We start from the raw sequence: 27,555 nt of genomic DNA on the forward strand, positions 1-27,555 counted from the left end.
TTTTTAGCATAGAGAAGAGAATATTTATTTGGATTTTGAAGGAGTCCGAGGGCAGCAGGGTGGTCACTGGGTGATGGTAGCATAGCTTTAGTCCCAGGCATCTTACCTGGAACAGGTTCCCCCAGGGACCCAACCTGGTAGCACCCTGCCTCAGGGCAGTAGACCATTTGTCCCAGGATGGCTCTGCAGGAACTGTGAACTCATGGCCATGGTCTGAGGACCATGAGCCCACAGATGCCAGGCTGTGGGGCCTAGGACTCATGTTGCCCCTGAGAGCAATGGTGTCCCAGGGTCCTTCTTGATGACTTAGATGCCATCCCTTCTCTCGTCCCCATGGAGACTATTGTGTTAATCTGCAGAGTGAGAACCTGCCCACTGGTGTCAACACTGAGACTTCATGGAAGGAAAGAGCTCTTCATTGCCCAGGCAGGGCCTCCTGGTGTCTTCTAGCGTGTCATCTGTCTTCTGGGCTCAGGTGTGGCAGTGGTTACAGTGGTCACATTGGGGACTGGCTCAGAAGCCATCAGGCAGTGTTCTCAGTCAGTTCTCCTGAACCCTGCAAGGCAAAGCCAGCAGGATGATACAGGATTTGGCAGGCAGTCAAGTCCTGCCCCCACCCCCACCTCACATGACCAAACAACACAGGGCGGGTAGCAAGAGGCCCTTCCTGAAAGTTCTGTGGGTCCCTGTGGTCTATAGTTGTGGACTACCCCCACCCACAGCGCAGAGACACACCACCCATGCCTGGCTTCCAGACTCTGAGGCACAATACCACCAAATACAAAGCTGCTGGGCTGCTGGTTAAAGACAGTGGGTAGGAGTGCCGCTCTGCAGTAGAGCAATTTCTTAGCCTGTGTGAAGCCTTGGGTCTCATTCTAGCCAAACCTCCCCCTCTCCCGCCCCCCCACACACACTCACTCAGAGAGTCTCTACTTTAGCCCAGGCTATTTTAAAGGCAGCTACAAAGTTACTTAATACAGCTAGGGAGCAAGCAGCGTTTGGAGAGTGCAGGTCCCCTGCTTCACCTGTCTGCTTGCAGCCCTCTGCATCCTTCTTTACCTGATGGGCTGCCCCACACAGTAGGAATTATACCAATTTTCCAGCTGAGAAACCTAAAGTTCAAAAAAGGCTACGGGCAGCTGGATTGCACTCATCTAGCATGCTGCAGGTATTGGACTCCATTGCCAACACAGAAAAAGGCTGTGGGGGGGGGGGGTCACAGAACGGAGGCAGAGCTGGAACCTGAGCCTCTTGCCTCTGGGGCTTTCCCTAGATGGCAGATCTCTTTTCAGGATGAAAGCCCCAACCAGGAGAGTTTGGATGAGGAAATGTGTAGCATGTTACCTGGCAGCCTGAGCTTCTGAAGGAGGGGGATGAAGCCCTGAAGTACACTGTGGATCCGGTACACTGCTCAGAAGCAAGGGGAAATGTTGGTCAGGATGGTGGCCCCTCAAGGGCCCCAGGGTTGGCCTCATTCCCTGCTGCCCCAGGGGTCAGGATCACTCCCTGCTGCCTCAAGGACCAAGGCACACCCCATGCAAACAAAGCCTAACATGCAATTTTAGGCTAACATCAATAACAGTGCTGCGGTTATTACACGGAAAAGAGTCACAGGCAGTAATAACAGGGACAGGAAACCCAGCGGCCTCGATGCCTGCCTGGCTCCACTGCCTTGTTTTCAGTATCTGAGGAGCTACGTGTATTTGCTACTTTAAACTGTTTTTGTATTTGCTACTTTAAACTGTTTTTGTGGGACAGCCCCCTTTTTCCACAAGGTTCTGCCAAGGACCTCTCACTGACCTCACATGCAGGCAGGAAGAAAACACAAACATAAGGAATTTATTTTTTAAAAAAAATGTTTAGAACGTGACTCTTGGAAAGTATGTGGCCAGCTACCACTCCATCCCCCAGAAGCCTTCCGGTCTGTGTAGCTTTTTGACAGGATCACTTACCCAACCCAAAGTAGATGCCAATGGTCTCCAGGGAGGCAAAGGTGAGCAGGCCAACCCCGAGAGACATGAACCAATCTTAAAGAGCAGCAAGGAAAGAACAGTAAGCATTTGGGTTGTAGGTTGATGCCCTGTCCTCCCATGCAGCCCCTTCCAGTCCCCAGGGAGCCTCACCTGCATAGTAGTGATAACACACCAGCAAGGCTCCAATGGCAAAGCACAGGAGGACGAAATGGAAAAACTCATCTGCAAGAAAGGGTGGAGGCTGCTCTCCTCTCTCTCTCTCTCTCTCTCTCTCTCTCTCTCTCTCTCTCTCTCTCTCTCTCTCTCTCAATTAAGGCCATTACCACAACCCCCTCATTTTTATTTTTTACTTTGTTTTCTGAGATAGGGTCTCTATGCAGCCCAGGGTTACCTTCAAGTTGGGAATCTTCTGCTTCTGCCTTCAGAATAAAGGGTCCAGGCGCGTGCCACGACACCGTGCCTGTGTCTTGTTTTTATTTGTATGTGTGTGCTTGTTTTACCCTGTAACCTTGGATGACTTGAAACTGTGTAGACCAAGCTGGCCTTGAAGTCACAAAGATCCCCTGCTTCCAAAGTACTGGGATTAAAGGTATGTGCCAAGGTATGTGCAGTTATTTATTTATTTATTTATTTATTTATTTATTTATTTGAGATAGTGTTTCACAATGTCGCCCTGGCTGGCCTTGAACTCACAGAAATCCGACTGCCTCTGCCAGCCTAGTGCTGGGATTAAAGGTGTGTACCACCATGCTCAACTGTTCTATTTTTTATTGTATTTGTGTGTAGGTGAGTGCATGATCCTACTTGAGTGTGGATCAAGTACCCACAGAGGTCAGAAGGGGGCATCAGATCCCTTGGAGCTGGAGTTACAGGCATTAGTGGGGGACCCGATGTAGGTGCTGGGATCCAAACTCCAGTCCTCTGACACAGGGGAAATGCTGAACCATTGACCCAGCCTCTTCTTGTTTTATAAATGACAGTGCTCCTGCTCCTGACCAGCCAGTGTTAAAGAGCACCCCAGGAGCCTCCTTTTCAGCCCCGTCTTGCTTCATTATTTTTGGAACATGTACAGCCTTGCAGCTTGGGTTTCTGTTTTTATTGGTTCCCTCCTCCCTGGGCTCTAGGTCTTGGAGAAGGATCCCAGTGAACCTCCTGTCTAAAGAAATTCAGCAGGGGCTGGAGAGATGGCTCAGCACTGACTGCTTTTCCAGAGAATCCCGGGTTCAATTCCCAGCACTCACATGGTAGCTCATAGCTGTCTGTAACTCAAGTTCCAGGGGACCTGATACCTTCACACGGGCATACATGCAGGCAAAACACCAATACACATGAAATAAAATGCATACAATATTTAAAAATATTAAAAAAAAAAGAAAGAAAGAAATTCAGCAGCTACAGCAGCTATATGGTGTGCTTAGGATTCATTTGTTGAGTGAGCATTAAAAACAAAACAAACAAACAAACCAAAAAACCCCACAACTGTGAGACCTGCAACTGTGAGTGTAAAGTTGTGAGGCTAACAGGCATGAGAGAGGCTGGACCTTGGGTGCTAGGCACTGAGGGTAGGTATGTCACCAGGGTCAATAGCGGTCCCTGCTTCCTCATAAAGGGGAATATGTAAGAGAGTTTAGGGGAAGTCAGAAGTGGTGGTGCACGCCTGTGAACCCAGTACTAAGGAAGCTGAGGCCAAACCCCAAGTTTGAAGTCAGTCTGGGTTACCCAGGAAGAATGATCAAGACAAGTCAGAACAGAACACTGCCTCCCACACAGCAATCAAAACAAAAGCCAGCAAGCAAACCCTGCTGTCTGGGAAGGGTCTTTCTCAAGGGCGATACATAAGGCCAAGGCTAAGTCAAAGGCTAGTGCTTCCAGACAGAAGGGAATTGCCTTCTTCCTTTGGAGCATAATGTGCCCTACATGTCCTGAAACAAGGTGGACATGGTCTGTATTTTGAGACTGTGTTTCAGTCCAATGAGACTTTTTATGCCCAGCCCCATCCCAGCCAAACAGCGAGCTCTGCTGTCAGGGACCAAGATTAATAAAGGGCTTAAGCCCGGGGCTCTCCTTCCCTAAAAAACAGGAGTGTATGGGACCTTTTGAAGTAACTCAGATTTTTCTAGAACAGCTACCATTTGTTTAATCAAAAAACATGGTGAGGGTCTGGAGAGATGGTTCATCAGTGAGTAGTGCTATTGCAGAAATCCAAGTTCTATTCACACCGCCCATCTCTACCAGTGTACAGCCAGCCACCTGTAACTCTAGCTCCAGGGGCTCTGACACCCTCTTCTGGCCTCCTTGGGCACATGCACTCATGTAAATTGTTTTTTGATCTTATAAACAAATAAAAAGCCCAAGTCTCCCTTTCCCACCCTCATGGTCCTCCAGGAAGCCTTCATAGATTCCAGGCTTGGAGCAGAGGAAGGCCTGGAGCTCTCATCACTTCTTCAGTGAATCATTCCCACAGCCTAATTATGTCCCATCACAGAGTGTGACACTTTTATTTCCCTGCGTTTGCATGCATAGCATGCCCAGGTTATTCCCTTCAGTAGCTGTAAGGCTGCCACCAACCATGGTCCCCGGTTTCTACATGAAGAGATAGGCATCACGGCATGTACCCCGCCCCCACACCCCCAGTGATTAGAGCCAAGGCTTTGCTAACTGTCGGGTACCTGACAGAGGTGACTAGGGTTACTGTGGTTCTAGCTGGCAGCCATCACACACACACAGAAATCTGCACTGGCCAGGTGAATATGGCTCCTGAACACCAACTTACTTACCATCCTTCTTTATGTTCAGCCTTCTTAACTGAGAGGCCTCCACTTCTCCTTCAGAATGAAAGAGAGAAAGATGTGTGCTGTAGATTGCTGCTCTGGCCTTAGAGACTTGAGTGCTGCGTATCTCTGGGTCAGATGGTGTTCACAGCAGGAACACCAGGCAGGACCCTGAAGGTAGGGTGGCTGTCCCCAGGCCCCTCGCTGACTTCCTCACCCTCTTTAGGCCTAGCCCTGATCTTCCTTCCATTCCCCCTCTGATGGGGACCTCTTTCTGAGTCCTGCGGATGTTGACATCCCTGCTAGAACTGGCCCACCCTCTCAGGCCATTTTGCTCCTTTCTGTCCCCTCTGGAATCCACACAGCCTCTTGCTGTCCTGGGAGCTTATATATTTACCCCCGGTAGAGCCGGAACCTCTCCTTCGGAGTCCTAGAAATGAGAAACTCAATGTTAGTGCCCAGGCTCCTTGCCAAGGGCTTTCAGCCCTGTAACTAGTCACCCAGAGGTGACTAAGATAAGGCTCTTAATAATTCTTCAGCCATGGAATCCAAGGGACCTTTCCTAGCTGGCTGATGTCTGCTTCCTCGTGCCTGGACCCCCATTCCAATGTCCCACAACTGGTATCCTGCCTGTTGCATGCAGTCAGGTGTCTAAGGCCCTGGAGTTCCCATGTCTCACAGCCATGGCCCTGAGAGTGCCTCATAGGGACAGTGCTCAGACTTCACCCAATGCCAGTATCCGTGACTCCCTCCCCTTCCTGGGTACTCACTCACCTGACTCCCCAGCAAGCACCATTTCCCCAGCATCACCTGCATGGAAGGAGAATCAGTGAACACACACACACACACACACACACACACACACACACACACACACACACACGATGGTGCTCTCCCAAGAAGGGGTACTATGAAGGAAGGTAGGGCCTGCTTGGAAACTTACACTGATCTGGTGTAGACTGGGTGGGGACCAGAGAAGGCTGAAGGATTCCTGCTCCACCTAATTGACAGTCACCCCCCCCCATCTCAAGCCATGTATAATAAAATAAAATAGGGACTGGAGAGATGGCAGGGTGGTTAAGAGTTCTAGATGCTCACAACTTCCTGTAGTACCAGCCTCAGGGGAATCTGGTGCCCTCTTTTGGCTTCTTCTGGCATTGCACTCATATTCATAAACCCACACTTAGGCACATACATATGGTACAGGAGAAATAGCTCCTCTCTCAGAGGACCTGGGTTTGGTCCCCACTTTCATGGCAGGTCAAATATGTTTGTAATTCTAATTCTAAGAGATCCAACTCCCTCTTTTAGCTGTCATGGGCATGCACATAGTACAAGACATACATGTAAGCAAAACACTCATAAAATAAACAAATGAAATTAAAAATAAAAAGTAAACAAATCTTTAAAACAAAATAAAATAAAAATCTTTACAAAGCCATCCTTGAATTCAGTCTCTAGTGCTAAAATAAATGAATAAATAAATTCAACTAAGCAAATAAGACAATATAAAGCTCCCCCACAATGACAGTCCTCAAAGGCAGCTCTGTGTTATAGTCCAATATGTGCTATGTGGACCGTCTCACTCTGAGTGTAACGGACCCGTGTTTCTTGCTGTTTCTCTAGGTCATTACTAGGAGCTGGGGGACCAGGTGGATATTGGGGATCCTGACTCACTGGGTAGTGCGCATCTGCCAGGCTCTTTGATGAACTAAATCAATCTGTAGATTTCCCTACTTCATTGTAGTCTACTGACCAAAGTGCCCTGTTATTTACACTTCATCTCCGTGGCTCCTACACCTCCTCACCATTGTACAGGGCTCTTGGAAACAGTTCATAAATGGGGACGGGGGATCTGAGCCATTCTCAAACAGTGCAGAACTCCAAGAGAGTGAAGTGGATCACACCCATTTTGCTGTGGCAAAACTGTGGCCCAGATCTGTTGAGTGACCAGTCAACCGTGCTGAAAGCAGGGGCTCCAGTCCTTGAGAACCACTGTAATCACGGTAGAGGGCACCGCAGTCCCCCCGGATTGCTGCGGCTCACTACCTCATCTGTCTGCCTGGGAGTCTTCTGATCATGAGACTTCACCCTTGTTCTGCCCACTGGTCCCTCAGCCCTCATGACTCTCTTCTTCAAAGCCAGGCCAGCAGTTACCTCCATAGAGCTGAAGCCCGTCTTTCGGCACCTCCAGTTCCCCGTGGTCAGCACCTGGGTGGAGACAAACCTTGGTCAACTTCTCCCCAGTGTCCCAGGGCCACCTCCACATCGCCACATCAGGTCCCAAAAGGTAAACAGAGTCACAGGTACTTACTTACCCTCAGTGCCCCTAGAGGCAACTATGTTCTGTTACTGATATGAAACTGCAAGTCTGGCTGGGCCCAAGGCTCAGTCAAGAATATTTACTGCAGTGGGAGAGACAGCTCAGAGGTTAGGAGCACTGGCCACTCTTGCAGAGGGCCTGGGTTTAGTTCCCAGAACCCACATGGCAGCTCAAAATTGCCTGCAATTCTAGTTTCAGGACATCTGAACCCTCTTCTGGCCTCTGTGGGCATACACATGTGCATGGTACATACATATACATATAGGCAGGCAAAACATTCCACATAAATAAGTTAACCTGTAAATTTTTATATACTATGAATACTTATCCTTTACTAAGCTCTAAGGTGTACCAATGGTATACTAAGTTATTTATATTGAATGTTTTCTTTGGTTCTCATCGAAAGAGCATGGAGAAGGCACCAGTGCATGCCTATACATTCTGCAGACAAGGCGCCTGAGGTGCAAAGATTCAGTTACAGCTCAGGGAAGAGTTTAGTGGGTGAGCACTCTCCTAGCATGTGTGAGACACCGATCTGATCCCAGCACAGGGATGTGGGGTGATGGAGAGGAAAACAAAAGGTAAAACGATTCTACCAGACATACACAGTAAGGAGTGACTCCACAGGTCTTCCATAAAACCTGAATTCCTGGTTTGGGTTTTTATCTTTTATTTGTTATTGTTTTGTTTATTTATCATCGTCCTCACCATCATCATCATTACTGGCGTTGGAGATTGGACATAGGTCTTCTGTATGCTAAGCACAGACTTCACATTGATCTCCATACCTAGATCCCCAGCTAGTTGTAGCTCTAGACATAGAACTTAGGCTCAACTCCAGCATCCTAAGTAGCATTTATCAAGCACTTTGTGTATACCAGGCTCTATAATAGACATTCATTCATTAATTCTCATTCTTTCCCTGATGCTCTTTTCTTTTCACAAAGTTCATTTATTTTGGCAAAAGTGATTTCCTAGGACTAGAAAGGTGGCTCAGGTTAAGAGGTTAAGAGGTTAAGAGCACTGGCTGCTCTTGCAGAGGACCCAGGTTCAGCTCCCAGTCCCCAACCACCAGTTGGCCCAGAACAATCTGTGACTCAAGTTCCAGGGGATCAGACACTCTCTTCTGATTTCCCTGGGCACTATGCATGCATATGTATATGTGCAGGCAAAACACTCATACACATAAGCAATACATTTTTCAAAAGGGGGATGTGAGGTTGTAGCTCAATGTAGTTCAGTGGAAGAACCCTTGCACAAACCCTGGGTACCATCCCAGCACAGCAAAAATAAATACATCCCAGCACTGCAAAAATAAAATACATAATAAATACGCCTCACAACTTTACCATCACAATTACTATTAATATATTTATGTTTTCCTGTTTTGTAAACTATTCTTTTTAATAATTATTTACTTGCATGGGGGCGTGGTGCTCATGCCACGGAGCCCATGTGTTGGTCAGAGGACAACATTTTGGAAGTCAGTTTCCTCCTATGTGGGTCCCAGGCATGCAGCTCAGGTCATCAAGCTTGGAGTTAGGTGCCTTTGGCTTGCTGAGCCAACTCAGCCCCCTCCTTCCTGTTTTGTGTAAGATTTTTTTTTTTTAAACAAATACATTTGAGGTCAAGTGAGTTCTGTAACTTGCCACCCACCATGCCAGAGTTAGGAAAGTGCTCATCAAAAACAAACAAAGCTGGGTGTGATGGCACATGCTTTCCCCAGCACTCAGGAGGAGGCAGAGGAGCTATGTGAGTTTGAGGTCAGCCTGGTCTACAGAGGGAGTTCTAGGACAGACCACACAGTGAAACCCTGCCTTAAATCATACAAAACGACAACCATGACTGTCACCAAGACAGAGGCCCGCAGAGTGTGTTGTGGGCTATTTCCCATTCAGATGGTTACAAACAGCATGCTGTGATTAACCTCTTCCGTGGCCCCACTAGCAAAGGGATGGTGGGGAGCCTGCCGCCTACCAGGAGAGCTGTCCCTGCGGGGCTTCCTTCCGTGTTCCCTGGGACCTCTGGAGTGCTGGTCCTCATCGCCGCTGTCTGTGAGGAGCAAACACAAGCTGTAGGGCCTCAGGCTGGAAGGACAGTCTCAGTGACCTACTTCGTGGAGTAAGAAACTTAGTGGCCCCTAACTTTCTGTGTCACTCTCCTGTTCGTATTTTGTGGCTGATCCCTGCTTTTGCTGCTGCCCAAGGAGGCTTTCCTGAAGAGGCAACCAAGTTCCATGACATGCCATGTTATGGAGAGTCCACCAAACACAGTGCTGTATCATCTCTGACCTCATGATGTCACAGGACTCAAGTTGTCTGCTGGCCTGGCACCCTTTCCCACTTGCCTCCCTGATTGTGAAGCTGAGCGGATGCCACATGTCCTATAGGAACCCTATTCATGTTGTTCAGACACTCACTGGCCTTACCCTCCCTACCTGGGGTTTCTATGGCACTGTCTTATGCCTGAGCCAGTCATCATGAGGGATAGACGATGTCTGTTTCTCCAAGCACCTGAGCTCCCGAAGGCCACAGCCTGTATCTTCATTGTCTCAGGCTGCCTAGCCTGGAGCAGGAGGCTGAAGGGATATGAAGCATGGCTGAATTATATACATCTTAGACTCGACAGTGGTCTAAGAATTCAGAGCCAGGAGTTCCTGGCTACAGGACTTTCTCCCAAGACCATCAAAATGGCCCCAGATGAGTTCCCTACGTGTGCTTAGTGACTTCCTGATCAATCATGGAGTCATTAAAATCCAGGAAGCAAGTCAGTTGTGTTCCCAGGTCAGTATTCATGTATTTTTATCTGACACAGTGCAAGAGCTGGGTGGCGATATAGTTGTCCCTTGGTAGCCATGCAAGAAGGTTCTAAGACTTGCCACACACACATCAAAGCCACAGACACACCAGTTCCTTACACAGGACTTTTTAGTATTTGCATAGAAACTATGTGTTCTGTCGTGTTGCTTTCCTTAATTTAAAAAACATGTATGTTTGTGTGGTCAGGGAAGCACATGCCACAGCCCATGTATGGAAGTTCAGAGTACAACTTTCAAGAGTTGTTTTTCTCCTTTTACCTTGTGGGTCAGGTGGGTCCCAGGTGGTTAGCTTGGCAGCAAGCACCTTCACCTGTTGAACCATCTTGCAGACCCCTCTTCATTATTTAAACCACCTCTGGATTACTTGTAATACTCACTACAGTGTAAATGCTATGTAATTCATACTTGGTGTTGTATGTAATAAGACAATAAAATAGCCATCTGTGTTCAATATAGACACAGTTTATTTGTATGTTTTTCACCTTTTGGTTAGTTGTATCCAAGCATGCAGAGTCCATAGATATGAAGGACTGATTGCAAATCAAAATAACAGATGTGTGTTTACCTTTTTTTTTTTTTTTTAAGATTTTTATTTATTTATTATGTATGCAGTGTTCTACCTGCATGTTTGCCTGCACACCAGAAGAGGGCACCAGATCTCATTATAGATGGTTGTGAATCACCATGTAGTTGCTAGAAATTGAACTCATGACCTCTGGAAGACTAGCCAGTGTTCTTAACCTCCGAGCCATCTCTCCAGCCCCTGTGTGTTTATCTTAATGAGTAAAACATTGAGTGACTTTATTCCTACCCCTTTCCCTTTCAAACAGAGTCTCATTATATAGTTCTTGATGGTCTGGAACTCACTATATAGAGTAGAATGGCCTCAGATGTGTGGTAATCTTCCTGCCTCTGACTCCTGAGTGTTGGGATCACAGGTATGTGCCACCATGCCTAACTATTTCCTTCTTTTCTAAATTTTACAAAGATATATCAGTGAGAAGGCAGGCGGTGGTGGCGCACGCCTTTAATCCTGGCAGTTGGGAGGCAGAGGCAGGCAGATCTCTGTGAGTTTGAGGCCAGCCTGATCTACAAAGGTACACAGAGAAATTCTGTCTCGAAAAACATATATATTTACACACACACACACGTGTGTGTGTGTATATATATCAATGAGAAAGGAAAAACGAATCTTCATTGCAAAATATCAAACAATATGAAAAATATAAATGAAATAAAACTTACTCCAGATTCTATCAGCCAGGGACAACGTCCATCAACACGTGATTGACAGTTATTTTAGCTTTGCCTATGATTTCTTCATTATATAAATTTAGGTTTATTTTCTGTTTTCTTGGAGCAGTTTCTCTGTGTGACCCAGGCTAGTCTGGGATGGCCTGCCCATCTTTCTGCCTTTACCTCTCAAGAGCTGGGAATTCAAGTGTATATCACCAACCTTGGCTTTATTTAGTGGTTACTCAATCATGTAGCCCAGGCTAGCTAAGGATGATGGTGCACTTCTGATGCTCCTGCCTCCACTCCCTGAATGGTAGGATTATAAATGAGTATCGGCATACCAGGTTTGTGTTATGCTGGGGATGGAACCCAGCGCTTTGTGCTAAGCAAGTACCCAACCATGCAGAGCTATACCCTCAGCCCAAGCCTAAGAATTGTAAGCTCAGGTCTACCATATAAAATAGATCAGAGAGCTGAAGCTCCAATTGAACAGGTAGAGAATCCACTCCCATGCATTCCCCGGTCTCAGAAAGACCTTCAAGGACTTTCAAGTTTGTTACTGAGCTTTCTTAAAGCGGGTTACATAGTCTCCCTGTGCTTCACCTGTAAAAGGAGTCTTCCAATAGTGTTTGTTATATCTTCCTTAATGGGGTCCTGGGACAATTGGTTGAGTTCTTTTGTGTAAAGTACTTGGAAGAGTACTGAAGGTAAGCACTCAATAAATGATAGCTCCAATGTTGTTATAAATTCAGCCCTGTATGTTTTCTAAATGTATTTCTATTACTCTCTCTCTCTCTCTCTCTTTCTCTCTCTCTCTCTCTGTGTGTGTGTGTGTGTGTGTGTGTGTTTGCTGGTGATAGAACCCAGGGCTCTGTACATATGAGGTAAACACTGTACCATCAAGCCACAGCCCATTCCTAAGAATGTTTGCTATACCTGAGGAGGAGGAGGAAGATGATGAGGAGGAAGAGGAAGAGGAGGATGAGGAGGAAGAGGAAGACTTGTCTCTCTCACATCGTTCCCGAGCCTTCCCATCTTGCTTGTGGAACTCTGTCTCTTGGTCTGGAGGCACACAGGCAAGGTGGTGAGCTATTCTATTCCCTGCCCCATCCCTGGTAACAGTGCAGCCTCTCCATGGAGCACTCAGCAAGCCAATGGGGGAACTACTCCCCTAAATATCCAAGGCCAGTGGAAGGTGTTCAAGATCAAGATTCTCAGAGACCCCTGGGTAGGGTGTCAAAGACAGCCCAAAGCAAACATTCTTCTGCATAGAGACCCTAGAAAATAGGGTCCTAAGCTCCCTTCCCCCTTGGTCTCTGCTACTGCACCTGGAGATCTCCAGACTCAGTACTGGTTCAGGGTTCTCTAAGTCACACAGAGGGCAGCCTGTGGTCAAGCCCCAAACCTTCCCTTTCTCCAAGGGCAGACACATGAAAACCCTCCAGCCTTCTAGAGATGCTCCCACTTCCAAAACAAGCTGCCCAGAAACTTCTCAAAATCTGGGGAGCAGCTGAGGACCTGCTCAGCCAGGAAGTGTGGGGAAAGGGCTGGGACAGGCCTGTGACTGGAAAATCACTTCTTTGATGTGACCATCATGCCACATGACCTGAGCAGGTGTCTTTGATGCTCCAGTCCATGCTGCACCCATGCCCCCAGAGGCTGTGTGTAGAGGGTCTGAGAAGGCAAACTTACAGTCTAGATTTTCTGTTTCTCTGTGAATTCCACTGGCGGCTTGAGACTGGGAAGATCCTGAAGGCTCCATCACTTTCCCTAGAGGAAGACCAGCAAGTTATTAACCTCATTTTAGTTAACATCCTTCATGTATAAAGAACTTGGCAAATGAGCCGGGCAGTGGTGGCACACGCCTTTAATCCCAGCACTCGGGAGGCAGAGGCAGGCAGATCTCTGTGAGTTCAAGAACAGCCTGGTCTACAAAGAGCTAGTTCTAGGACAGACTCTAAAACCACAGAGAACCCCTGTCTAAACTTGGCAAATGAATAAGGAAAGGGAGGGAAACACACAACATTTGAAGTTATTAGCATTTTGGTTTTTTTTTAGTCAATGTCTATCTATGTAGCTCTGGCTGGCCTGGAATTTGCTATAGAGACTAGGCTGGCCTTGAACTCACAGAGATTTACCTTCCTCTGCCTTCTGAGTACAAGTACTAAAGGCATGTGCCACCATCCCCAGAAACATTTTTATTTTTAAAACATATTTGTTTGGGGACTGGAGAGATGGCTCAGAGGTTAAGAGCACTGGCTGCTCTTCCAGAGGTCCTGAGTTCAATTTCAGTAACCATATGGTGGTTTACAACTATCTGTAATGATATCTGGTGCCCTCTACTGGCCTATGGATAGAACACTGTATACATAATAAATAATCTTTTTTAAAAAACATGTTTGTGTGTTGGTTTGCTTAGCCTTCAAGAGCACAGCACTTATGGAGGGCAAACAACAACTTATGGAATCAGCTTTCTCCCTCCATCATTTGGATCCCAAGGACTACATTCTGGCCATCAGGCTTGGCAGCAAGTGTCTTTACCCACCAAGCCATCTCACCAGCTCCAGAAATACAATTTAGAAAAAAAAAAAAAGAAAGAAAGAAAGAAAGAAAGAAAGAAAAAGAAGAAAGCAGTACACAGAGGTACATTTTCTCAAATAAGCAAAAGGAAAAAAAATAAAGAAAAGAAAAAATATGCATTAGGGAGATTTGAGTATTGATCATCTTCTGATGATACTAGAGTCTTTTAGAGGCTGAAGAGATGGCTCAGTGTATAAAGCACTTGCCCCATAAACCTGCCAGCCTGAACTCAGATCCCTAGAATCCACAGAAACCCATTTGAATCTGTAATCCTAATGATCCTCTATGCCAGGGGGTGGAGGAGACGGAGAACTGCAGGATTGCAGACTCGCTATCCCGGCAGTGAAAGCAGAGACACCCGTCTGGAACAAGACAGAAGGCAAGGATCAGCAGGCAAGGCTGTCTTCTGACCTCCCACTCCACATGTATGCCTGTGAACAGACACGGAACCTTTTTGAGCTGGGCATAGTGGTAAATGCCCATAGTTCTCACTTTCTGGGAGACTAAGGGCAGGAGTACTGTTCGAGGTTAGGTGTTTAGTGTCAGACGATGAAACAATAAGACTCTCAAAATCAGGAATAACAACAAAACACCCTTTAAAGTGTGATATTTATGTTAGTGTTGGGTTTTTGTTTTATTTTGTTTCTTACAGACAGGGTCTCACTTATAGCCCTGGCCAGTCTGGAACTTGCTATGTAGAACAGGTTGGCCTGCAACTCACAGAGATCTGCCAGCCTTTGTCTCCTGAATGCTGGATTCAAGTGTGTGCCACCTACCCAGCAGTTTTTCAATGTCTGATTTTTAACATTTATTGCTTATGTCAATGTATGTGGGTTCGTGTGAGTAGAGGTCAGAGAACAGCGTTCAGGAATGGATTCACTTTTCCATCATGTGGATCCTGGGGATTGAACTCAGGTCTTCAGGCTTGTCCTCAGGTGTTTTACCCTCAGAGTCATCTCCCCAGACTCTGTTTGTTTATTTATTCATTTGTTAAGTAGTTCAGGCAGGCTAACCTCAACCTGAGGTTAGCCCTGCTTTATCCCTTTGGCCTTCTTATCTCTCTCTCTCTCTTTTTTTTTTTTAGCCTTTATTTATGTAAAGATAGATAAAAAAACAGGAGTTGGGGAGATGGGTTAGCAGTTGTTACATCTGGGAATGGAGGCACCCAGCAGATGGGAGGCAGAGGCCAGGGGATCTTTGAGTCTGAGGCTGGCCTAGTTTGTGTAGGGAGTTCTAAGCCAGCCAGAGCTAGAGAGTAAGGCCCTGTCTCAAACAAACAAAGTAACAACAACAACAATAAAAAAGAGCATTTGTTCCTCTTGCAGAGAACCTGGGTTCCAGTCCCAGCACCTACAAGGTGGCTCACAATGGTTCATAACTCCAGTTCCATGGGATCCCTACTCCCCCTTCTGGCCTTGGAGGGGCAGTGCAGCACATAATGTACAGACATACATGGAGGCAAAACACCTGTACACATACAATAAATAGATTAAAAACAAAAACACATGCCACCCCTGTATTCATATTCTCTCAATCGTGTTACAAAGGACATATATCCATGATTCCCTCTGCACTTCTAACAAATCAGTCAGGTAGGAATGGAATCAGCCCTCACCTGTGAATTTCCAGATTAAAAAAAAGATCTTTTTAAAAGATGGTCTCATTTGACCCTTACAATAATCCTGCAAGGTCATCTGTTGTGGGATATTTGATCACACTGTGAAACCTCAAGAGTGTGTTAATAAAATTAACCTTGGATCAAGGGGTGGTGCCAACAACTAGTTGACAAGAATTAACCATAGAGAGTATGGAGGATCTGGGAAGATGGATAGAGCTTCTCTGATCTGGTAGATTTACACCCCAATATCTGACTCCTGTACTTAGAACAACATAGATTAAAACAACAGTCAGCTTTGCTAGGCATCTATGCAAGGTATTGGCTCACAGAGACCATGATCTCACACAAGCTGGGACTTCAGAGTTCAAATTCTATCACACCTGAAAACAGGGACTAGGGACACAAACTCATACGTCACCATGAAGGCAGGTCAGAATATTTACAGGTGGAGCTGGTGAAGACTAAGCCAGGGGTTGAGAACAGTCCCTTTGGGACAGCATGCTCTGCTATGCTGAGCTTCTAAGAAGTCACTAGAGGTCACTACAAGAGTGTCTGCAGGTGGGGACGAAAAAAGTTCAAATGGCTAGAAGAGCAGATGGGGTGTGTGTGTGGAAACACATGTAGCTGGGCCCAAGCTCCTGATTTTGGATAATCAGGAAAACACCAGTTGGAGACTACATTTCCCAGAATCCCTTGAAGTTTGGTATAGCCATGTGTTCCCTTGCTAATGTACAGGAGCACATACAGTGGCCTGCTGGGAAATGCTTAGTGGTTGTGAGTGAAGGAGGAATGCAAACTAATCTGTTCACACACACACACACACACACACACACACACACACACACACCTGTTACATAAGTGTTACTGACATGAAAGCAAGTTAACTTTCACATGCCTATACTTCATGTTTCAGGTAGGGCTACTCAGAAGGTCTGACATCCCCACAAGATCATGAACCTAGAAAAGTCATTCACTACACGTATAGGGCGAGGCACAGAGCAAAAGATCCCTAGTTAGAGGGATAGACTTTATAAGACCATACCACCTAGGAGTTGGTTCTATCCCTTGAGCCTTTTTTTTTTTTTTTTTTTTTTTTTATGACTGCTGTAAGAAATGTCCACATTTACAGTGGCTCAAAACAAAACACACTTAGTAGTTCACACAACATTAGAGGTCAACATGGGCTCCTCTCTCTCTCTCTCTCTCCCTCTCTCTCTCTCTCTCTCTATCATGGGCTTTTCTTGAACCAGGGCCTCAGCATGCTGGGCCAGCATCTACTGACCTTGCACCCTCAAATCCTATTTTTTTTCTTTATTTATTTATGTTTATGTACAGAGGAAGAAGGGGGAGGAAAAGCCATATAGAAGACAGATATTCCTGGGCTAAAACCTAGATGTAGAATTCCTCTTTGGAGGCTTTCCTGAGGACTATTTTCTTTTCTTTCGTTTACTGAGACCAGATCTTATGCAGGTCAGACTGGCCTTGAACTTGCTATTTAGCCGAGGCTGACCTTTGAGCTCCTGATCCTCCTGCCTCAATATCCCAAGTACTAATATTACAAGCATGAATCACCATGCCTACCACCATGCCCAGCTTCTTTTTGTTTTGTTTTGTTTTTTATATTATCTACATTAATGTTCCCCATCCCCTGTCTCATGCCCCACCCTGCTTTAGGGTCCCCAAAGCAGCCTTTTCCTTCAAGATGTACAGCATCAGCTCAAGTTCTCATACAGCGTTGTTCTGCCATCCACCTGCTGCCCCCTTGTCTGCCCATCTTTAAGAACCCCTGTGGCACACCAGGCCCTGGCTGGAGTGCAGTGGCTATTCTAAGGTATGATCCTGTTACTGGCATTGGGGTTTGACCTGCTCCATTTCCAGCCTGGGCTGGCTTCCTACTCTTTGGTAACCTGGTGGTCCCTACTCCTACGATGTCACCATATTGATGTAAAACAGTGCAAACCTCCAATCGGCATAGCACACTGCAGCCTAGCACTCCTGCATTCTGCTTCCTGAATAGCTGGGATTAAAGAAATGCACCACCACACCTGGCCCAGCTGCAGTTTTAAATCCCCATGGCCATTCACCTAATTTACAGATTCTGTCATTTGAATGTGAACACTGTGGAGGACCTTCTTGATCTGTTTTTTGTTTGTTTGTTTTTAAAAATATTTATTTTAAACTATTTATGTGGGTGTGTACTCTTGAGCACAGTATGCAGACCAGAGGTATCACATCCCCTAGAACTGGCTGTTGGGAGGCACAGGAATTCAGGTCCTCTATAAGAACTGCATATAGTTCTTAACCACTGAACTATCTCTTCAGTTCTTAACCACTGAACTATCTCTTCAGCCCCAAGGACCTACTCATCTGTAACTCAGTGTCTAGCACAGAGGCAGCCCAGCAATCACTGAGCTTCCTTCTTTCTAAATCAGCTACCGTGTGTGCGTGTGCCTGTGCGTGTGCTTGTGTATGTGTGCCTGGGTGTGCTTGTGTATGTGTGCCTGTGTGTGTGCTTGTGTGTATATGTGTCTGTGCATGCATGAGTGCATATGTGCACTCGTGTGTATGTGTGTGAGGGGATGTGCATGTGTGTGCATTTGTGTGTGCACACATGGATGTGAATGTGTGTGCATGTGTGCATGTGTATGTATGTGTCTATGCATGCACAAGCAAATGTGTATGTGTGCTCATGTGTGCATGTGTGTGTGAGTGTATTGCACAAGTGCATGTATATGTGCACATGCATGTATATGTGTACCTGTGTGTGTAAAGATGTGCTCACCTGGGCATGATGTGTAGATGCAGAGGTTGACATCAGATCTGCCTGCATTGCTCTATTTTTATTTATTTATTTGTTGAGATGGGTTTTCACTGAACCTGGCACTCCCCAGTTTGACCATATTGGCTAGCCATCAAGTCCCCAGGGTCTGTTGGCCTCCTCCCTCCCAGCACTGGCACATGCTACCATGTCTAGCTTTTTTATGTGAGTGCTGGGGTTCTGAACTCAGATATTCACTCTTGTAGAGCAAGCTTTTGCCCGCTGAGTTGCAGTGGGATATTCACTTTGTCCGCACCTATGGCACAGACCAGGCCCATTGGAGTGGAGTCAGGGGCAGATATTACCTGGGGGAACTAAGTCTGAGAAGGGGGACTGGAGAGCTCTCTTGCTTGCAGCTTGGGGACAGGAGGACATCCAGAGGCATCCTTGGGACCAGGAACCTGCTGGTGTTCATCTGTCTGTGTTCTAAGTTATTTCTCCCTGAATAAGCATCTATTTGGCCTATTTGTTTCTCCTGATCCTTATTAAACATCAATACTGAGTCACCTCCCTGACCACCAGGCTTCCTCTTTGAGCCCATCATGCTCCTGGAACCCCAAGTTCCAGATCAGAAAAGTCAAAAGTGTTCCTTCCTCACTAGCAAGCCAAAGCCTGAGAAGGCTCCAGAAAGCATGACCCACTGCACCTTCCCGTGAGGCCCTGGAGGGGGAATCACACATCAAAACTGTTCATTTTTTCTTGTCTCAGCTGCCAGACTTGCTAGACTCAGTTTCCCCATCTGTATAATGGGGTGATAATCTCTGTTGTTCAGAACACTATGGAAATTAAGTTATAAAGCCTAAAATCAGCTGGGCATGGTGTTATATGCTTTTAATTCCATTACTCAGGAGGTAGAGGCAAGTGGATCTCTGTGAGTTTGAGGCCAGCCCTGTCTACAAAATGAGTTCCAGGACAGCTAGGGCTGTTACATGGAGAAATCCTGCCTTCAAAAACAAACAAACAAACAAACAAAAAAACCCCAAAATCTCTAAAATATTGCACGTAAAACATAAGCCCCCTCCTTTCTAGATACACAATGTCTCCTAAATTGAAGTTATGATCCGGTTTCATGGGAGCATGGTGACCATGAATTTCTGTGACTCTGGCCCTAAGTCAGGCTCCAACATCAGGAGAAGTATCAGGTGAGAAGGTGGTTATCTAACTGCTCTCCACCTGTAGCTAGATAGACTGTGGCCCTGCCAGAGCCTCTCCCATGTGGCTGGCCTGTTTCCAGCCTCCCCTCTCCAAACGCTGCTGGATTGCTTGGGACCTGTTTCTCCATTTCTGTGGTGCCCTCCCAGTGCTGACATTCTAGAATAGTATTCCCTTCTAGATAAAGCCTTTAAGGTTAACCTGTCCAATCACAAAGAACCTTGGGGCTCAGGCATGATAGGACCTGTCAGAGAAACTAGAACAGCATTTAACAATCTTGGGAGGGCAACAGGTCTTTAACATGCTCTGACAGCAGGGAGTTTGCGTTTTAGTGCATTGTTAGGCTTGTGCAATATGATTATTAAAGGCTCTGAGGTCTGCAGGAGAGAACACTCCTTGATGTGGTCTCTCTCCTAGACTATTCAAGAGCCCAGTCCTTGTCCCCAGAATGCAGTCCAGTGCTTTCCAAACAGTCTTGATTACCTAAGTGTTGAATTCTCCCTCTAGAATCCAGCCTGGGTGCTGTCACTGCCCACTGTAGACAGTGCCTGTCAATCAAAACAGCTGGCATACACTGAATCAAACACAACCCTTGTGGCTCCAGGCCACAGGCCACAGAGGCCTTTTTACCAGCAGTAGGATCTGTGGTGTGACTGACCAGTGCAGGTATCTTCGGAGCCTACAGGGCTGCAAGAGCTGCAGAGGAAACTGAGTCAGCAAGCCCAAGAGCCTAGCACTGGAGTACCCTGAGACTCCCACCATCTCCTCTGAGCCAGTGGACATGTCACTTGCCTCCTCTGTATCCCTCTCCACAATTACAAACAGGGACAAATGTCACCACTGGTCTTTGGAGCTCATAGGGGCTGCAGTCCAGAGAGTGTGCAGGCTCTGATACCTTTTGTCTTATTCTTCACAGACAGGGTCCAGATTAGGTCATTCTAGCAGTGGGGAGAGATGGGGGTGGGGATACAAAGCCTGTGTCCCCACTCTACTCCCCCCTCGCCATTTCACTTTTGAAGTCCATTTCCCCCTTTGTAAGAGGGTTAGTGCCATTATGTCGCAAGGGCTTCTATAAGGGTTGAGCTAAGAAGGTCACTGAGCTCCTGTGAGCAGGAACCATGTGTTTCCCACACAGAGAAAGTGTTCATGCCTTTAATCCCAGCACTTGGGAGGCAGAGGCAGGTGGATCTTTGTGAACTGGAGGCCAGCCTGGTCTACAGAGTGAGTTCCAGGACAGGCTCCAAAGCTACACAGAGAAACCCTGTTTCAAAAAAAACAAAAGAAAAAGAAAGGAAAAAAAGAAAGAAGCAAACAAACAAAGAAAGAAAGACAGAAAGTGCTTCATAAAACACAGTTCTGAATTTAAGAGCTAAGGAGATGGTTAAGGTTAGGGTTAGGGTTAGGGTTAGGGGCTGAGTCAGCAAAATGGTCAGCTTGAAAGCATAAGGATCCAAGTTCAATGCCCAGAATCTAGACAAACAGGCAGGCCTATGGTGCACACTTGTAATCTCAATGTTGGAGAGGAAGAGACAGAGCCCCAGGACCAGTGAAAGATTCTGTCTCAAACAAGGTGGGTGGCTGGAGGTGTGGCTCAGCAGTTAAGAAAACTGGTTATTCTTCCAGAGGACCTGAGTTCAATTCCCAGTACCTACATAACAGCTCACAACCATCTGAAACTCCAGTCCCAGGGATCCAATGCCAGCTTCTGACCTCTGAGGTCACTAGGTACTCTCATGCAGGCAGAACACCCATACACATAATAAAACAATAATAAGAATTACAAAGAACAAATAAGGTGGATGGGTCCCAAGGGATAACAGGTGAGCTTGTCCTCTGGTCTCCACATGCACAGGAGCCGATGTGCACAAGGGAAAACACACAGAGACCAGAAAGAAACAAGCCTGAGCTGGCGGGCGGCTCAGTGGGTAAAGGCACCTGCTGCAAAGCTGTGCAACTCGAGTTCCATCCTCCAGACTGGCTCCCACAAGTTGACTTCCACACGCATGCCTGCCTTGGAACACCATGCACACACACAAATAAGCAAATAAATGTAATTAAAACTGGGGGGGGGTTGTTGTTGCTGTTTGTTTGTTTCAAAGAGCACACCTGCCACATTCTGCAGCTTCCCGGTAGGAGGGGCCTATCAGGAAGGATCTAGGTAATTGGGAGGCGTGTCCGTGGAACTGTGGTCTCTCTGGCCTCACTCTCCCACATGCTCCTGCCATGTTGTACCTCTGGACCACAGGCCCGAAGTGAGTGGATCACGGGCTAAAACCTCCCCCCTCCCCTCACTCCACATCACTCTCATCTTTTCCCATTGTTTCTTTGCGTTGCCCTCGATTCTTTTATATGTCTGAAAATGACCTTGAACTCCTGATCAGCCTGTTTCCACCTCTCCCTTGCTGGGACCACAAGCTCACCATGCATGGTTTTTCCAGGGCTGGAGCCAAAACTTAGGTCCTCATGTATGAATTCTAAGCAAGTACTCTACCAATTGCGCTTCATCCCATTCTGTTTTTGTTGTTATTGTTTTCTTTTTTTCTTGAGATAAGGTCTTGCCCATGCTGGCACCTTCTGCCTTGATCTCCTGAGTGTTGGGATTATAAGAATGTACCACATGTCTGGCAAATCTCTGTGTAAGTAGATGATCTCAGGTGTTTTGTTATGGATGGATGTGATGGAAAGCTGGCTGAAACAGAACCACTCAGAGGAAGAGAAGGAAGACAGAACAGTTTCTACTTTGTCTACTGTTTTGCCCCAAGTCCTGCTAGGGGATTTAATGGTGGGAAAACAACCCACTCTGTCCAGTCAACTTCCCAAACTAGATTGACCTGTGGCCATGGCAGAATAAGGATGCTGCTAGGACCTGGGAACTACAGAGGGTCTGAGAATGACACCTAGGCTGAACCCAATGATGAAAGGGGCTATCGAAGGTGACACCCCTGACTGTAGCTACTGAGAAAGGATGGCGAGCCAGCTTGAAGACTGCTCAGCTAGACCTAAGGCAGATTTATTTTTTGTTTGTTTTGTTTCATTTTCTGAGGGAGGAAGGTTTTCTTTTTGTTCATGGTTTGACACACTCCATCACCATGGGGAAGGTTGGAGGCAGGAGCCTGAGGCAGCTGTGATGGGAGATGTCATTCTGTAAATATGTTTCTCTTATTAGTTAATGAATAAAGCACTGTTGGCCAATAGGAAAGCAAGATAGGTGGGACTAGGAGACAAGGAGGAATCAGGGAGAGAAAATGGAGATTCAAAATGTAGGACCAAGAGAGCAGAACTCTGGACCCTCTCTCCAGTAAGATAAGACCATGTGGAAATACTTAGATTAATAAAAATGGGTTAATATTTAAAACAGAGCTAGCCAATAAGAAACACTAGTAACAGGCCAACAGCTTTATATCTAATACAGCATCTCTGTGTGTTATTTGGGACTGATGTGGTTCTAGGACCAGACTGGCAGGAAAACAACTCGCAACACAGCTGGTCACATTGTCTCTGCGTCAGGAAGCACAGGGAGATAAATAGTTGGGGCTTGAATTCTCTTTTTTGTTTGATCTAGGAGTCCAGCCCAAGAGGCTGGGATGTCCACATTGAGGTTGGGTCTTCTCTGATCAGTTAAACCTTTATGGAAACATCCTCAGAGGTGTGTTTCCAAGATGAGCCTAAATCCTGTCAAGTAATAATCCAGATTAAGCAATTTAGGGATGTTTTTGTTTTCTTCTGAGATGTGGCTGGCCTCCAATTTATGATCTTCCTACCTCAGCCTTCCAGGTGCTAGAATTAGAGGTGTGCACCACTACACCAGGCTTAAATCTCAGATGTTTATTTGAGAAAGGATTTCATGTAGCTTGAACTTCTGAAGATCTGAGATTTTTAAAAGATAACTTGAAAGGTAAGCACCCAGCATGGCCTGCAACACATAGTAGGTGGACAAACACTGCATGCTAAAGTGGCAGTATAGACCAGCAAGGCAGGAAGTACAGAGCCAAGCTAGCACAGCCTGTGACAGAAGCAGAGTCCACAATGAGGAAGAAGACCCCCACCTCTCCATCCTTCTTCCTTGGGTTCATGCTCTGCACAAAACATGATCTGGACAGGCCAACAGAACTCAGAGGATGTGGGGTCTCAGGCTCCATCTAATAAAAGTGCTGGAGGAACAGGGACAGCGTTGAATACCATTTGAACAAGCCCAGGCTGCTACCCAGGGTCAGTGTAGGGTCACTCACATTTGGGCTGCTCAGTACATGAAGTAATTTTCTCAGAACAATTGCTTTGGGGAGATCCTCAGCACAGTCAAGTGTGGAACCAAGTTTGTGAGTAGTAGCCGTTAGTGACCATGTCCTCAGCCCAGCACCTGTTAGTCCCTGGGACAAACATCTCCAGAGCAGTAACCAAGTCTGTTTGTCTCTTTCTACTAATTGCTTTTTCAGACAGAGATACTGTGTATCCCTGGCTGTCCTGGAACTCATTTTATAGAGCAGGCTGGCCTCAAACTTACAGAGATACATTTGACTCCTAGGGTACTTGGATTAAAGGTGTGTACTGCCACACAGGATTCTCTCTCTCTTCCTCTCCCTCTCCCTTTCCCTCTCCCTCTTTCTTTCTGTGAATTGGTGTTTTGCTTGCATGTATATCAGTGTCAATACATCATGTTCCCTGAAACTGGAGTTACAGACAGTTGCCAGTTGCCATGTGGGTGCTGGGAATTGAACATGGGTCCTCTGGAAGAATAGCCAGTGCTCTTAACTGCTGAGCCATCTCTCAGCCTTAGGATCCCTTTTCTACTGCATTTTAAACAAAAAAAAAAAGCTAACAGCATGTAGTACAATCCTGATGTACATCCTTAGTCCATGTCCCTGTACAGTGTCTCCAAGATCAGTGAGGCGCCCCACAATGCAGCCTGAGGTGCAAGCAGAGGGCAGGAGCCCCACTGGGTAGATGTGAGACCCAGACAACACAGTTGTCATTGAATCAGCCCCAAGGGTGAACAAGTGGCTTCAGAGTCCCCAGAAAGAAATCGAGGGTGGAGATAGAGCTAATCATGGAAATACAAGGGAGCACAGGAAAAGCTCAGCTGGCTCAGCAGCTGCACTAAGTCCTCTGCCAGCCTTGCTATCACTGAGGACATGCAACTCTCACCTGTGCAAAATTGCTTATTGGGTCAATAGCAAGGAAAGTGCTTTACAAAAACAAAGTGGCTCTTCCCCCTTTCAGTGGCCATCTTCACTCCCTGTGGACACCAGGCCTCAGGACGTGACTGCAGGACACCTTTCGTGTAGACCAGTTGCTTACCAACTTACACACTGTGAGTTGGAGGTAAGTTGAGAATGTGTTGCTGTACCTAACCAAAGCTTGCCAGTTCAGCCCCACAGTGCACTGAATGCTGGGTTTTCACCAAGTAGCTGATCTGGAAATGGCTACTCCATGTTCAGAAGTGGATTAGCATTTGCTCTAGATGCCTCTTTGCTGGTTTGTGTTGTTGCTGGTGTGTGTGTGTGTGTGTGTTGCAATAAAATGACATCTAGCCCAGTTTAAAAGTGGGCAGAGGATATGAATAAATGTTTCTTATACACATAGTCAACAGACCATTATTCATTAAAGAAATACAAATCAAAACCACAATGAGATTCCACTTCACTTCCACTAGCATGGTTAAAATTAGACAGACAGTAACAAGTGTTGGCAAGGATGAGCAGACACTAGAAAGAGGCCTCATGGGTTGTGGTGGCAAGGTAAGATTGTATCACTTGCCCTGGAGAATAGTTAGGCAGCCCCTCAAAATGCTACCATAGTTACCAGCTGATCCAGGATTCCACTCCTAGGTATATACTCAAAAGAACTGATTTCTGGGCTGGTAAGATGGCCCAGTGTGTTAAGGTGATTGCCACCAAACCTGGAACCTGAGTTCAATCCCCAGGACCTAACAATAGGAGAGAACCAACTCCAGTAAGTTGTACTCCAACCTCTACACATTCTCTGTGGCATGTGCATGTGTGTGCAAACACATCCACACACTAAATAAGTAAGTGTAATTTAAAAAGAGAATTTTAAAAGAAGTGAAAACCCGTATCTATACAGAGACCAACATGAATGCTTGTGCTGCGTCATTTGAAATAGCCGGGAAGTGGTAACAGCACAAATCCCCAACTGGTAAGTGGATACACAAAACAAGGCATAAACAGAACTATCCGGCCTTGCAGAGGAAGGGAGGGTGGTCTGGTACTGTGTGGGTGAGCATCAAATCAGAAGGGACCACATACTCCATGCACGGGAATTGCCCAGCCACGGGCTAGCAAGATGGCTCAGCAGGTAAATACTTGACAGCAAACCTGACAACTGAGTTCCATTTGCCATGACTCACACTGTGGAAGGAGAGCACGGTCTCCCAAAAGCTGCCCTCTGATCTCCACATTCATGCCATAGCATGCACACACATGTACCCCATACATACCCACAAATAAATAAACACATTTTTTTACAGAGTCTGAAATGCCTAGCTACATCCATTGGGTCAAGGCAATCAGTTCTCATGGGGGAAGTGCCCATTGTGGAGCACCATCTCTATCTAAAAAGTGTTTTATATTTGATAGTCAAGGTTTTATAACTCAGTGAGCTATGAGAAACCTCAGAACTGGGACTTGTAAAAGGGAAAGATTGCTGGGCATGGTGGCACATGCCTTTAACCCCAGCACTTGGAAGGCAGAGGCAGGTGAATCTCTGTGAGTTCGAGGCCAGTCTCATATACAGAGTAAATTCCAGGACAGCCAGGGATGAGAAACCCTGTCTCAGGAATGAGTTGGGGGAGAGAAGGAGAGAGGAAGAGAGGAAGGGAGGGAGGGAGAGAGAAAGAGACAAAGACAAAGAGCAAGGATAGTCACTGAAGAAGCAGCTTCAGGGGAATTTCAGAGCCCAGGAGACATTGCCGAGAGCCACAATCACCCTGAATCTAGTCCTATTCCTTACAGATCTTGCTTGACTCTAAACAAGACCCCCCCCCACACACACACACATGTTACTTTTCACCATGCCTATCCTAGCACGAGCTCCCAAGCTCTAGGTCAGACTCTGGAGTCTCTGGGGGCAATTTTTAACAGACCAAAAGAAAACAGTAACCTCTCAGATAACCTCACTGCCCCCTTGAAAGGCCTGCTGGAGGTTTGAGAAGCAGGGTGCTCTGGGCAGAGACCACTGGATGAGGATGGCTGCCATGGGGGGAAGTGACCCCGAGGGGTGAGTGGGACTGGCTCTCTGGGGTCTGCCAGCACCCTCTCCCTGCCCCCCCCCGGGGGGGGTCATCCCTGAAAGGCTCTGCTTAGGAGCAGGGTCTGCCTCGTCCCCTCTCCCCTCCCACTGTGGTCAGCATTTTCAGGTGCTTTTCAGCATAGGCTTCCTCCCACCATGTCTCCCAGCCTGGCTGGGCCCTCATGCAGTGGGGGGATGGGATGGCTTTACCTGCTCTAAGCCAGAGGCGGAGAGCCTTTGCATCCCTAAGCTGGAGGGTTCCACCACAGCAGGGTGGGAAAAGCCTATAAATACTTAGCTAAACCCTTCATTCCCAAATGGGGAAACTGAGGTTCAGTGAGGTCAAGGGTTTTCTAAAAGTCCACATAAGCCAGCTGGTCGTGGGCTGTGGGCAAGCCTAAGCTGGAGGACAACTCCTCGGGGCAGATGGTTCATCCTGCCCTACTTCATCCACAGTGGAGACCAGGGGCCTCAGCTGCCCAGAAGATACAGAGCTGGGCTTCTATCCCAAGTCCCCTAAGGAAGCACACAGAGCCAAGCCTAAGGATCAACTATTTCTCCCAATCCTCCTAAAACCACCCACCTACCCCTCTGCCTGACCAGTCCCATGTCCCATTACCTGGAGTCCCTGGGCTCGTGTGAGTAGCAAGGCGAGCAATCGGTGTGCTGATTGTGAATGTGGCCAGGCTGGGGAAGGACAGGCCATGGCATCCTGACAAGCAGAGGGCGGGGCAACCATGACGTTGCCCCTGGGCCTCACTGGCTCACTGGAGTGCTGTGGCATTCCTTCCTGTGGTGCTATCAGCCCCCAGGCCTTCCTGTCTGACTTGCCTCTTCCCCCAGCATGCTAGCAGGCACAGATGGTGGTGTATGCATTGCTGCAGATCCCAGGATCACACTGTAACCTCAAGCCCCCAGTGGCAACCATGTTGGGCCGCCATAGGTTGTGGCAAGCTCCCAGGAAAGTTTGTCTTGGGCCAACCCCTCTTTGCTCAGGAGGTTGATTCAGGCCCCAGCCATG

General features: G+C 46.9%; 1 protein-coding gene across 2 annotated transcripts; it reads right to left on the reverse strand.

Moving 5' to 3' along the window:
* Tmem40 (transmembrane protein 40) lies at positions 1 to 27,213 on the reverse strand. Of its 2 annotated transcripts, XM_051203730.1 has the most exons (12): positions 27,154 to 27,213; positions 12,814 to 12,891; positions 12,058 to 12,183; positions 9,045 to 9,119; positions 6,902 to 6,955; positions 5,519 to 5,554; positions 5,142 to 5,174; positions 4,751 to 4,798; positions 2,124 to 2,195; positions 1,953 to 2,027; positions 1,345 to 1,407; positions 1 to 556 (listed from the first exon to the last, which is right to left on the reverse strand). In XM_051203730.1, exons 2-12 carry the CDS (start codon positions 12,881 to 12,883, stop codon positions 537 to 539), a joined length of 672 nt encoding a protein of 223 aa, XP_051059687.1. In that variant the 5' UTR covers positions 12,884 to 12,891; positions 27,154 to 27,213; the 3' UTR covers positions 1 to 536. The 2 variants fall into 2 exon arrangements, with proteins under 2 accessions (XP_051059687.1, XP_051059686.1); XM_051203729.1 differs by lacking the exon at positions 9,045 to 9,119 and having other exon boundaries at positions 27,154 to 27,188.
* Positions 27,214 to 27,555: the final 342 nt, after the last annotated feature.

Source organism: Phodopus roborovskii, unplaced genomic scaffold, assembly GCF_943737965.1.
Source record: "Phodopus roborovskii unplaced genomic scaffold, PHOROB, whole genome shotgun sequence".
In the NCBI taxonomy this organism is placed as follows: Eukaryota; Metazoa; Chordata; class Mammalia; order Rodentia; family Cricetidae; genus Phodopus; species Phodopus roborovskii.